Consider the following 13,819-nt stretch of genomic DNA (forward strand, 5'->3'; position numbering starts at 1 on the left):
CGTGCTTGACCTGAACAGTACTTAATTGTATGCTGCATTTCCATCCATTCTCGTGCTCCAACAGACGGTTGCTTAACGTTGCACGTGTCTTTCTCTATTCTCCCCTGACCTGGTCAACCATAAGTAATGCGGCGTAACTTTAATGTTTTGTTTACTTTCGATTTCTTAGGAATTTTACACCGATATGCAATAGAATGGAGAATGACAAAATCAATTTTTCTCTGTTGTGGACCACCCGTTGAATGCTATGTTCGGTTACTGCACGTATTTTTATGCAGCATTGTCATGGTGTTCCTTTGATGCATATTTACTGTGTTTACAGTGCTTTTTTTTGGTCTCATGTAGGCTCTGCAGTCTTTTAGCCATAACTTCTGCGTTTGCGAGCACTAGACGGTGATCCAGTCCCTGCTCAGTAATGAGCATGATTGAGGCATGCCCAGTAGTGTGTTGTTTATTGTTATTTTGTGTTAGTCCATCACATAATATCTGAACAAAATAACGAAAAATTTTGTCACTCTCTCTCTCGTTCTCTCTCGCTCTCTCGCTCTCTCTCTCTCTCGCTCCTCTCTCTCTCTTATCTCCTCTCTCTCTAATCTCTTCTGTGCCCCTCCCTTCTTTCTCTCTTTATATTTTATCAACTCTTTATCTGTACACATCTCTCACTTTTCTTTTGGCGTTTTTTTCTTGTTTTCTTCTTCTTTCTCTCTTCTCTCTCTCCTCTCTCTCTCTTCTTTTTCTCTCTCTCTTTTCTTCTCTCTCTCTCTCTCTTTTTCTCTCTTTCTCTCTCTCTCTCGTCCTCTCTCATCTCTGATTCTTTCTCTCTCTCTTCTCTCTCTCTTTCTCTCTTCTTTCTCTCTCTCTTCTTCTTTTTCTTGTTTTCTTTCTCTCTCTTCGCTCTCTCTCTCTTCCTCTTCTTCTCTCTCTCTCTCATCTTTCTATCTTCTTCTTTTTCTTCTTTTTCCTTTTTTCTTTCTCCTCTGAGTCTTCCGCTTCTCTCTTTCTGCTCTTCTCTCTCTTTCTTCTCTCTGATCTCTGAATAATTTTTGACGCTTATCTTTAATCTCTTGTCTGCACACACTTTTTCTCTGTCTTTTTGTTGGCTTGTGAGTCTTGAGTTTTTTTTATGTCTTCAGGAATATGGCAGCATGAGCAATGATCTATTATTTAATTGTCTCGTTACATGTATTAATGATGTATTGCATAGCTCGTTCTCTGCCCAAAAATCTCACAACAACACATAAATAATAGCGCACATTTGGTACTTCGCTTAAGTGAACCGTGTGCCACCTTTAACGTGTTACATTTCCGTAGGTAGGCTCTTACCTACGGCATGATTAATCATAATGTGCTGCTTGCCTTTCCCTTGGGTATTGTGACAAGGTGTTACCATTGTACGTGCGTTATGACTCCATTGGTGTATTTAAAGCTGGTCACGCGTAGTCGCGGGCGGTCTGTCAAGTTACTTTACGTTCAGAATGTTGCGACGCATCTGCTTTTATTTATCTGTTCAGTGTTATATATCTATATGTTCCTGTTTGAGGTAAATGATTGAATGTGACAAAGACTGGTTGCATGTTACCGTATCTCGTATTATTGAACTGTCAGGTAGCTGTAACTAGATTTAAGAGAGTGGGTATCACAGTCTAAATACACCCTATTCCATTCATTTCTGCTTACGGGTGAGGCTTTCTTAATCTTTCAAATTTTTCTTCAATCTCTATGTTAAAAACTTATATTGCTATACAGTGGTACCTTTTTACGCCTTGAGTGGTATATAACCTCGATCAGAATTTATGAACTTTAGATGGTAAGTTGAATTCTGCTCCTATGCACCTGATATACTTTGTATGTTATTCGTGTATAAAGTCGAGAAACGTTAGGTGCGATTATGGATAGTTTGGGATTGTGTTGCTCCGTCTCTAGTTGACTTTGGTGCTATTGTACGGCGGATTTCACTACAGGGCATCTTGTTCTTACTAGTTTCTGTTCGCACTAGCCTCAGGAGGATTGCAAGAAGTTTCTTTAATATTTTATGCATATTTAGTGTTTCATTCCAATATCTGCCTGTTGCATTACTTCTAACTTATAGTAGAATCTTATCTGCCACAGTTTGTTCTATTATCTTGGAACTTTGTTGGGAATATTGCGTAACATCCTTTGAGAATTATTTGCCACGTCAGGGAAATTCAGCTTCTTGAAAGTATCGTAGCTGAACAGGCAGTGAACAATAGTACGCGTGGCGCTGAGAGGCGTCTATGTCCCAGCTGGTCTGCGCGAGTCCTGGAGTATGTGGGTTACGGTCCGGTTTTACCGGAACTACCTGGTACCAGAGCCATATAACTCAACGTGATTTATATGCTCTGCTTGGTCTTATCTAATATGCGGACCGTACTCGCTCTCATACGGTCTAGGGATGTCCCTCGGCCTATCCCTACCCTAACCTATAACGCTAACGTTTACCCTACCATATCAGATAGTTACAGAGGTTACGTTTCCGGTATCCCGGCGGAACGTACAGGGTCGTTCGGGTTCCGGGGAATGACGATGCCTTAGTAGCAGAGCACAACAATAATGTTTTCAGTGGCCAGTAGATAGCAATAGTTTTAACTAGGGAGTAACTCACTATCATGTCCCAGAAAACCCCTGTAGAGAGAAAGCATTGGTAATTTTGGTGTAATTGACAGTGGCGTTACTCCTTTGATTCTCGTGGTGAGTTCTATTTTTTCTCTATTATTCTCATTTTTCGCCATTTTTTATCGTATTTATTCTCGAATTGATGATTATTTGCAATTAATGTAGGGGGGCCGCTATATTTGAGAGGCAATAAATTAATTTACGATGCATGCTATATTTGTGTGAGATTGTGTATTGCATACTGTTCTATGATGTGACTATTTGCTGTCATCTAAAAACAGTCATATTACCTGCAAGTGACTTTTGCTGTAATTTTTCAAGACGGCCGGATAGACAAGTACGTTATATGTTTTTAAAAATCTGTAAGATAACAATACAATGTCGAGGGAGGGCACTTTTTATGTGGTAGTATAGATCTTATTACAGCCTGTATCGTAGCATAAACTGTTGACTTAGCATGTATGCATTGCTAGGAATGGGCATTTACATGAATAGTCTTCTCAGTGTATTCTGATGGCAGTTTGCCCCTGCGACATTCTATGGTTGCATATATGAAATTTATTGCTTTCCCCTGATTTTCTTTCTTTCAGGAATTATCTCAACTTTGTCATGAAGAATTTAGAATCCATGCAAGTAAAAGTTTGGCAAGCTAGCAAGCAGGCACGGTATCAGGTGAGTTTTATACGACGCATTCGCTTGAGATTCCCCTCGTCACATTCGGAGTGCAGAATTTGTCGCTGGCCAATTATATTCAGTGTGGTATGCCCTGGGGGCCGATTCAAGAAGAATTTGAGTCTTCGAGTCTTAAAGACGAATGCAGACGGTGATGATAGAAGTTGATTGCTCTGTGCGGTCTCTGCGAGTGAGCGGTGATCGGTACTGAATATACTAGGAGGGTGATGCAACGATACACAAGCCTCTCATCGATCGTCTCATATTTAGCTCTCGATTCGATTCCTCGATTTCTGATTCCTAATTTAGGAACATGTTATCCAATTATTTTATATTTTCATTATTTGCAATAAACTACATTATACATTCATTCTTTTTTCTCATTCTTAATTTACTAGTTTGGTATAGTGTACTAGTTTAGTATGTAAGTAGTAGTAGTAGGGTTTTAACAATTTGGCATCGAGTGCCGCCATTCTATTGGATGGGAAAGTGCGTATCGGAAGTGGAATCGAAATTACGTGGAAGTATCGTATCGGCGTCGGGGAAGGAATCGCGTCCGATTGATTTTCGGCGGGCATCGCTACAGCGCTCTGTATACGCTGCTATATTTCGCGTGTTTATTTCGGCGATTTCTGCGACGCCTCCCCGAGCCGCGAAAAGTAATAAACGCGATACTCGTACCGAATAATACGAATAATTATATCATTCGCGCGCGAATTAGACAATCGCAAATTGTCCTCAGCATCTGAATTTGCCGAGAACATATGTACGCAAAAAAATATGGCGTGGATCGGTATGTATGTATTCGCCAGTCTTTGAGGAATTTCCTCGTGCCGATCTACATCTCGCTTGCGATAGTCACGGGCTCTACGGTTTTCGCGAAATTCCTACGTGTTCTTCTCACCCCGCTCGAGATTCCTCTGGAGTGAGGCGGTTTGCGTGGTAAGCGAAACGGTTGCATGGTATCGAGTGCGGGGTGTGTGGTATCGTAGTGGGGTTGCTTGGGATCGAGTGGCGCGGTTGCCGTGATGTAAGCGTAAGTGCGTGCCTGGTAATCGAGTGGGGGTTGCGTGCCTGGTATCGTGTGCGGCGTTGCCGTGGTAATGAGTGCGGTTGCCTGTGTATGAGTGGGGGTTGCCGTGTTGTAAACGATGTGTGGGTGGTGGTACAGCGCGAGGGTGGTTACGTGGTTAACGGAGTGGCGGTGGCGTACGGTAATCGAGTAGCCGTTTGCTGTGGTTAAGTGCCGAGGCGGTTGCTGTTCGGTAATCTAGTCGGTGCTCTCTCCGAACTTTAATTTTAAGAGGTCGCAATCCCGTCAGAGATCGTTATGACATAATTTATTCACGATGACTACTAATTTCCTTGTTGTCTTTCTTGCGTAGTTTTTGTCTTTTCCATTATTCTCTCTACTCCAGTTTTACTCGCCTTCCACAATATTTCATTCACCTTGGGTTGACCATTCACTAGTTTAAGAGCTTAGATTTCTGTGTATACCATTGCATTGGCTGAAACTAGGTTCTTGATACGGTCTTATTCCGTATCTTTTGCGGCTGGATTCTCCCCGTTCTTAATTGCCCTTTGGTCAACGTACCTTTCAGGCTGGGAGCAATGTTGCTGACCATCTTGTAAATCCTCCAATTCCTTAGTTGCCCTAATAAATGCCTTATTTCGCTGTGTTATTGTTTTTATTGTTTTAGTTTCGCTGATTTTTCACTTCTTTCTGTTATTATGGTAAACAATTGCAAGTATAAAGAACGGAAGTACAAGCAGGAGGTTGGGGGCACACCAATATCCATAATATCTCGCTATTCCTGGTAAGAACGTTGGACTATGTAAGCATTACAGTCAAGGTCCGCTCACTCTTCACTTGCATATGGATATGTTGTATATGATTTCTGTGAACAGGATCGGGATGACTAATTTGGGGGGTCAAGGGAAGGTCAAGATGTGTAACGGAGGGGATATTTCCCTTAACTTAAGGTATAGAGGAAATACGGGAATTGCGGCAAATCTAATGGCTCGGGGGACCTCTTATATTCCGGTGTTAGATGTGATGGGACGGAAACCTGTCACCAGTGCAGAATTGGAGGTCACAGGTCAAAGGCAGTGGGGGAAGTCGATATCAGAATTTTTTGAGGACATGGACTAATTGCAGATGTGTGCGAAAACTTTTTGTTTCAGCACTGACCTTACATTTTATCACTTTTTGAAATGGACATGAAATGTGCTTTTCCTGACGTGCCGAGAGTGTGATCTGATACTTTTGCCCTCATAAGGAGGGGTTTAAGTTTTTAACATGGATTCCTGAACTGCCTTCAATGAGTCCCAGTGTTGTCATTATTTATGGCACATCGTAAGTCTAGAAATCATAATGCCTGGATGCCAAAACGCGTACACAGGCGTCTAGGCTGAAAGTGTCGTTGGTCGAATCCCATCTGATTTTTTATTATTTAACCTGTTTTCTGTATTTAGTCATCTGGAGTCAGTCGATGAGTTGTAGATCCATGATCGTGGTCCGTCGTGCGTCGTCCGGTACAGTTTGGGCCAATTAAATCTTAACGGCTCTACGTCGGTTCCGATTTCGGGCGTGTGGGGGGTATCCGACAATTGGGAATGTTTGTAGGCTGTGGTTCAAAGGTCAAGGTCAGAAGGTGTAAAAGAAGGGGGACATTCCCTTTTTAAATTAACGGTTAGCGTAGGAATGCAGAATTAGAACAAAAAAAAAGAGAAATCTAACGGAAAAAAATAGATAAGAGATAGATGATGTCAAGGAAAAAAAAACTAAAATAGCATCATAGTTAGGAAAACACATCCTGTGCCAGAAAATTAGCCAGAGGTCACAGGTCAAAGTAATGAGAGGCACAGGCATTTTAGACATTTTCTGAGGACATTGGTCATGACGGCGGATTGAAAATTTTTTGTTTTCAGCGGTGACTAGCATTTTATGCTTTATGATAAGGACCATGAATGTATCTTTCTGCTGACATAGCGAGGTAAGTGCGGCATACCTTTTGACCCTCAGAGGAGTGTTAAACATGGATTTGCTTTACTGTTTGAATAATTTGACTGCACGGTTTGCTAGTGATATACATGCTGGATGTATGAGGCTACCAATTGTTTACCGTGAGATTTCATAGCTAACTTGGTTGAGAGGTTTATGCTCGTTATATGTCTATTTCCTAGTGCGTTCTTTATGTCAGTGTGTTACATGCTACTTTATTGCAATGTATACAAATTATGGTATTTTTTTAATAGGGTTAGGGGATAGCGTTAGGTCACAAAATTGACCATTAAACAGAGTTTCAGTGCACGGCGATTGTTATAACAATGTTGAATTTGGGAAGTTTGCAGAAGGTTGCTATGAATGCTGTGTACGCATGCGTAATTGCTTATCGAGCCTATCAATGGTGTCCTACGCTTCGACTTTAAATGTTCGTTTATACCGTACATACGACCTTCAGTATGAGCAGCTGCTCTTGCGGCTTTGTTTATATGTTTATGGTTAGCTTATCATGGGGCTGTTTATTTGCGTGTGGTACGCCATATTACATGTTTTGAATGCAGGTATCTTAAAATTGGCGGTTCGCTATGAACGTACGCGACAATGTACCTTTTCTTGCGACATGGGCAAATCGCTGTCTTGGAAGTGATGGCATGGGTATGCCCTGTTTGTGGCCTGCTGACTTTGGTCGGGGTCAATGGAGGGGCATTTTTGCGCTGTATCTAGGTGGTATGCGAGCGAGTTACGTGAGGTATGCAATTGGCGTGCTGACACTGCAAGTGTGCAGCGTGTTGGGTGGTTTCTGCCATACATGGGTGAATTTTAAACTAGCTATGCCGGTTGCTTTCTTGAAAGCGTGAGGTCAGTGTTTCTATTTGGGTTAGCTCCGTCTTTGAATCTAAGTGGTGACCAAAAAAAAATTGATGTTTTTGCTATAAGACTAATTTGGACCCGAAAGTGGCCTGAGAATTGACAGTTTTGTGTGCTGTTTAGATGTTTGGGGCGAGCTTTTTTAACGTGGATTAAACTGAATGTGCAGATTTTTTGCAGAGATTGTTTTGTCGTTGGAGCTAGACAAGGAGTTACAGATGCACTGGCCATGATCACGTGGAAAGGTATACCTTTGCTTCTTGTATTTGTGGTAGTATCTCTCTCCTTTCTCCCTTTTCCTCTCTCCTCCCATACACTCGCTCTCTCTCTCTTCTCTCTCTCTCTCTCTCTCTCTCTCTCTATCTCTCTCTTTTCTGTCTCTGTCTCTCTTGTCTCTCCTGTCTTCTTACTTTCTCTCGCTTCTGTCTCTCTGTTCTCGTGTCTCTCTGTCTCTGTCTCTGTTCTGTCTCTGTCTCTTCTGCCTCTGTCTCTGTGTCTTGTCCTTCCTCCTCTCCCTCTCTTCTCTATCTCTCTCTTGCTCTCTATCTTTCTATCTCTCTTATCTCTCTATCTCTCTATTTCTCTTTTAGCGCATCCAGCATGCAGTTGCAGACTCAGATTTATTGCTTTCTGTGTGTATCCGTTTTGTACTATTTTGGCTGCCGCCGCTGCTGTCGGTGGGCCCCCGGCGATAAATCGTGGTGTGTAGCCACTTGGTTGTTTCAAGTTGATAGTCACGTTTTCTATATTGATGTATTGTATTAAGAAAAATTTGCATTTTTTCTTAAAGTAAGTACTCGGATCTATGTACGTCAATTCTATACCTGATAAGATGTTTTAATAGTTAAAAATCCAAAAACCTGGAACGATTTTGATATTATTATCCTGCTTTCTTCACTGACTATATAGTCTATGTATGGGTATGAGTGTATGGTTTACATGAACAATATAGTAAAATGGAAGTTATTAATGCAGCAATTTACTCAGTAAAGAGAATTACTTACATTTTGTGAAAGTGGGATTTTTTTACTTGTATTTTACTTATTAGATGTTCTTTCAGTGGCTTTCTGTCGCTGATCATTTGTGCTTGGACGGACGTCTAATGCCTATCACTAGTCAGTAATTCATCGAGATGTCATGTCTGGGCGTTCGGTCAGCTGGACTCTTGCTGCTGGATGGAAGCGACCAGACCATGCCAGTCCCATCTAAAGGAGGGTTCTCAGATGGCAGGTATAAAAAACTACACTGGGCGTCGGTTGAGCGATTCAGCTCTTAACCCTCCGAAATGCTCCCGTCAGGTCAAATTAGGCTCCCTGTAAATTTTTGATGAGAGCTCTTTTTTGCACAACTTTTGAAAAAGAGACAGCTCCGTGAAAAAAAAATTTCCTGCTCGCTGGGCAGGTCGTACACACTTCACACTGGCTCGATGTCCACTCTTCAGTCCACGATAGACATCAACGCGGGCTGTCGAGTGTGCAACGTACGTGTTTGGGAGGTCTCGCTGCTCCTGTCTTTTCTACGTCCCACGTTGGACATTCCACGCAGCTCGGTGAGTTTAACATTGGTGCTTATGCCCGTCTTCAAGTCCCATGTTAGAATTCAACGACAGGCTGCGTCAGAAGATGTGACGTACGTGGTGTTGGGCAGGTCGCGCCCATCCTCCGTCTTTCACGTTCCCAGTGTAGACATCCAACGCAGGCTGGTCGATGTGCTGAACATGCGGCTTGGCAGGTTTACTGCTCCGTTTATACCAGTCCATGTTAGACTCACACAGGTTCGTTAATGTGAACGTGTGTGCTTTCGAGTTGTGAAACGTGCGTGCTTTCGATGCTGTGAGGCGCGCTCTTGTGTGTTTTTTTAGGCATCGCAATTATTTACAGTCATTTGCAATGCCAATTCTGCTTGCCAAAGTTAACCCTTCTAGAGGCGGCGAATTAATGTCCTCAATAGAATGGAGCAGAACACAAATGTCGTTTTTACAAAGCTTTTTAAACAGACTCTTGTTGGCCTAAGCTGATTTCATATGTTTTAGTTGCTTGGTTATCTCAGCAGGGCTCTGAATGTCACGAAACCGCACCTTTAGGCTGAATCTGGTCATGTTTCATTTGAATTCACAATTGACAAGGGTTTTGTTTTTTTTAGTCATGTTTTTACAGTCTATTTTAGCTGTGCACAGCCGTGCAAATCGGGGGCAAGATCTTATACCCCGTACAGACTACGAATTTGATATGGTATTAAACTAGTGCGCGCCAGGCCCACGCCAAATATTTGCAGTGTGTACAGGCTATCAATTAACCCTCGCCTTAAGCCCTAGGGGCAAGGCAGTTTTTAAAGGGCACATGAAAAATTGCCTTGGATTTTGTAACAAAGTCTAGGCTGAATTCTCTGATTTTTTAAGGGCACCTAGGCAATTTTCAAAATTTGAGAAGGGCACCAAGGCAATTCTCAAAATCTGCAAAAAAGTACACTGTATGGGGGGGGGTACATGGGGGTGCACTCTGGGGGTACATGTAAAGGGGATGTGCATGGAATTATTTATTATTGATTGATCATTCATGTGTTATAACTCAGCAAGGCCTAGACTTTTGACTAATCTAGAACAGATCAGTGTTCTATTGTCTCTGGGTTCGGTCTGCACAGCCGACACGTGACCACTATTAAATCACTACCGGTTCATTACCCTGTTAGGTTAGAGGATGTGACGCGTCATCGGCCGACCAATCGGAGGGCCCGCAGCTCGTGCACTAAAGCTGACGCGACGTTTTGTGGTTGCATTATTTAGGCTGGCTATCGTGTGTGGCAATGACATACACATTGAGATGGGTGGATGGTTACTGGTAATTTAAAACGAATTCTTTCAATGTATGGTCCCCATTGGACTGCGCGACTGTTTTTCAGGCACAAATGTGGTGTCGTTTAGTAAATTCGCGATATTTTTTTAAAACGCCGGACAACATATGTCATAACTCTAATGGTGCACAGCTGAAGTACATGGCTACCTAGCTTTAATATTGCCACTTGGCCGAAAACGGCCGAAATACTATTTTTCAGCTCCTGAAATTCAATTCTTAAGTATAGGATCCTATGGAGGATTTAATAGTGGTCTGTTCTCAGCCGTTTCAGCTGATTATGGTCCATAGATAGCGCCCTTGAGGCGAAAAGCACACAGCTAATCCGCTTCCTCTCCTTGTTATATTTAGCTCCTTGGATCTCGTAAGCCGTATGCGGCGTGCGCTGAGTTGTGTTGTTGAGTTGTATTTATATTGCCACTCTCAATGGCCAGCTCTCAGGAAATTATTGTATTACAACTCTCTCCAATGGACTCTCAGGAAATTATATGAACTAAAGCTAAGTTCAGAAACTTTAGCTAGGGAAGGGCACCGACGGCGGTTCCATAAAAGGGCACGGCAGTGGACTGCCGTGGGTGATGTGGGATTTTCAGGGGCAGCACGCGGCATGTGAGAAGGGCACCGACGGCAGTCGCCGTCGGTGCCGTCGGTTACGGCGAGGGTTGCATGCTATCCTGCTCCAAATACGCGCTGACCCGCTCCAAGTTGGCCCCGCAAATGAAGCAGGGCCAAGCCCGGGCTAACTTAGCCTGGGATAAGATAGCCCGCTTGTGTGTGTGTCTGTACACAACAAGCGGACCAGACCCGGAGCTAAATCGCAATACGCATGCAGATAGCCTTATTTCGGTCACGTAATTCTACGCTCGCTGTACCTCGCTGTCTGCGGGGTGACGTGGCGAGCTGAGCAGAGAAGAGGGAGAGAGGGAAAAGGGGAGAAAGGGAGAGAGATACTTACCACAAATACAAGGGAAGGCATAGGGGTAACCTTTTCCACGTTGATCATGGCCAGTGCATCTGGTAACTGGCCTTGTCTAGCTCCAACGAAAAACAACCTGCAAAATGTGCACATTCAGTTAATCCACTCGTTTAAAAAAAAAGGCCCAAACATCTATACAATGCACAGCAATACTGTGCAGCTGCAGCCGCTTTCATGCTCAATGTGGTCTTATAGCAAAAACATCATTGTCACCAGCTTAGATGTCAACATGACGGAGCAACAAATCAAACTATCCAAAATATGAATCGAACAAATCGAACTATCCAAATATGAAACATGACCGCTCACCTATTTAGAACAGCAACCGGCATGCTAGTTTAAAATTCACACACCGTATTGGCAGTAACCACCCAAACGCTGGCAGCACTTGCAGTGTCAGCAGGCAAGTTGCTACTCTCACGTAACTGCTCGCTACTCACCTAGATGACGCAAAAATGCCTCCATTGACCCCACCAAAGGTTGAGCAGGCCACAAACAAGGGCATTACCCATGCCATCACTCCAAGAACGCGATTTGCCCATGTCTGCAAGGAAAGGTTACATTGTCTCGTTACGTTCATAGCTGGACGGCCAAGTTAATGAATACTGCAGTCAACATGTACAGATGCGTACTCACACGCAAATAAAAGGCCCAGATGAACTAACCATAATCAGATTAAACAAGAGCCGCAGAGCGTCTGGGCTCATCTGAGGTCTGTTGCTACGGTTATAAACGTAACATTTAAGTCGTGCGTAGTGACACCTTTGTTAGGCGCAGATATGCAGATACGCAGTTGCGTACACATCATTTCAGCAACCTTCTGCATACCTCCCAAATCCCATTGGTTGATACAAATCGCGTGCCTGAAACTCGTGTTTTATGGTGCATTTTGTGTGACCCTAACCCTATCCCTAACCCTATTAAAAAAATAATAATTTGTTATAATTTGGCATAAGTTACATGTAACACACTGACAGTAAAGAATGCCATAGAAATTATACGATTTAAGGAGCATAAACCTTCAACCAAGTTTAGCTTTTGAAATCTCACTGTGACATTGTAGCCTCATACATCCAGGCATGTATAGATTCTACTAGCAAACCACGGCCAGTCAAATTATTTCTAACAGTAAACTTAAACTCCATGTTTAACATCCTCTCTTCGAGGTCAAAAGGTTTATCCCGACAGGCTTAACTCTCAGCATGTCAGCAGAAAGCTACAATGTTCATGTTGCCTTTCAATAAAGCCATAAAGAATGCCTAGTGTCACCCTGAAACAAAAAAGGTCTTTTCAATCGCAGCCGTCCAGACACATAGTCCTCGAAAATGTCTAAAAAAATCTGCCCTGTGCCCCATTAACGACTTTGACCTGCTACCGATCCAATTCTCGCAGCAAGTGATAGGTTTTCCTACCATGATGCTATACAAATCCGACTGATCACGAGCCATAGGTCGAGCCCGTTTACGATTTGTGTCCGCAATTCTGCATTTCTCCGTATAACCTTAAGTTAAAGAGGGAATGTCCCCCTTCTTTCTACGACCTCTTGACCTTTGACCTTTGACCCCCGCGCTACAACATACCCAACTGTTTCGGATTACCCCCCCACGCCCGAATATCAGTTGACGCTACCGTAGAGCGACGTTAAGACTTTAATTGTGCCCAAACTGTTGACGGACGACGCACGGACGGGACGCACGATCATGCGAATTCTACAAGCTGCATCTGAACTACGTAGATGAGCTAAATACAAGAAAACAGCGGTAACAAAATATAAAAAATCAGATGGGATTCGATTCCAACGCCTTATCAGTCCGTGCGCCTTGTGCTGGTACGCGTTTGGCTATCCAGGCTTATTGGATTTCTAGATGTATGGATGCTAGCCATTAAATATGACACACTGTGACTCATTGAGGCATGGTCCAGGAATCCATGGTTAAAACCACTGTTAACCCTCATTCTGAGGCTCAAAAGCGTATATCAGACACTTACTCTTCCGCACGTCAGTGGAAAGGCACTATTTTCACTGCCTTCTCAATAAAGTGATAAAATAATGGTAGGTCAGTGCTGAAACAAAAAGTTTTCCCAACTCTGTTCCATTAGGCCATTGTCCTAGAAAAATGTCTGGATATCTTGAGCGCTTTTCCCCACTTGCGCCTTCTTGACTCGTGACCTCCAATCTTTGCACTGGTGATGGGCTTCCGCCCATTGCACATATCACCACCGAATATCTTAAGAAGTCGAAGCACATTAAGGATTTGTGCCGCCAAATTCCGCTATGTCCTCTGTTATACCTTAAGTTAAGAGGGAAATATTAACCCTCCGTTCTACACACTTGAACCTTTGACCCTTGAACCCGCAAATTAGTCACCCGACCTTTTCACGAAAATCCTATACAACATCCATGCAGTGGAAGACTGACTGGACTCTGACGAAGCTAAATAGGACGTCTTCCTAGGAATTTCAGCAGAGCAATTATGATGTGTGTGCCCACCCTACCGTGCTCTCCGGAGCCATTGGTAAAGTCTCGTTCTTTATCTTGCACAGTACTTTTTAGTACCCTATAATGGACAGGATAAGGAAGTGAAAACAGCAAAACTAACTAAAAAAAAAGCTGGAATTTAGCATCTATTTAGCACAAAAGGAATTTTGGAGGATAAAGAGTCGCAATTAGCTCCAGCCGAAAGTACGTTGACCACAGGCCATAAGAACTGGGGAAACCACGACTATAAGAGACGGAATAGAGGACCCGTATCAGTAACCTAGGTTCAGAATTGGATGGTACACAGATCTAAGCTTAAACATGAATGGTCACCG

At 43.1% G+C, this 13,819-nt stretch overlaps 1 protein-coding gene across 1 annotated transcript in view; it reads right to left on the reverse strand.

Annotated features, from left to right (window-relative positions):
- LOC106814769 (Y+L amino acid transporter 2-like) overlaps positions 1–13,819 on the reverse strand; it is a gene marked incomplete in the record, with an annotated part of 60,106 nt that overhangs the window by 16,394 nt on the left and 29,893 nt on the right. The window contains 2 exon segments of the mRNA XM_014819120.1: positions 10,985–11,081; positions 11,446–11,549. Of these exon segments, the coding sequence (XP_014674606.1) occupies positions 10,985–11,081; positions 11,446–11,549 (201 nt within the window).

Source organism: Priapulus caudatus, unplaced genomic scaffold (genome assembly GCF_000485595.1).
Source record: "Priapulus caudatus unplaced genomic scaffold, Priapulus_caudatus-5.0.1 Scaffold975, whole genome shotgun sequence".
In the NCBI taxonomy this organism is placed as follows: domain Eukaryota; kingdom Metazoa; phylum Priapulida; class Priapulimorpha; order Priapulimorphida; family Priapulidae; genus Priapulus; species Priapulus caudatus.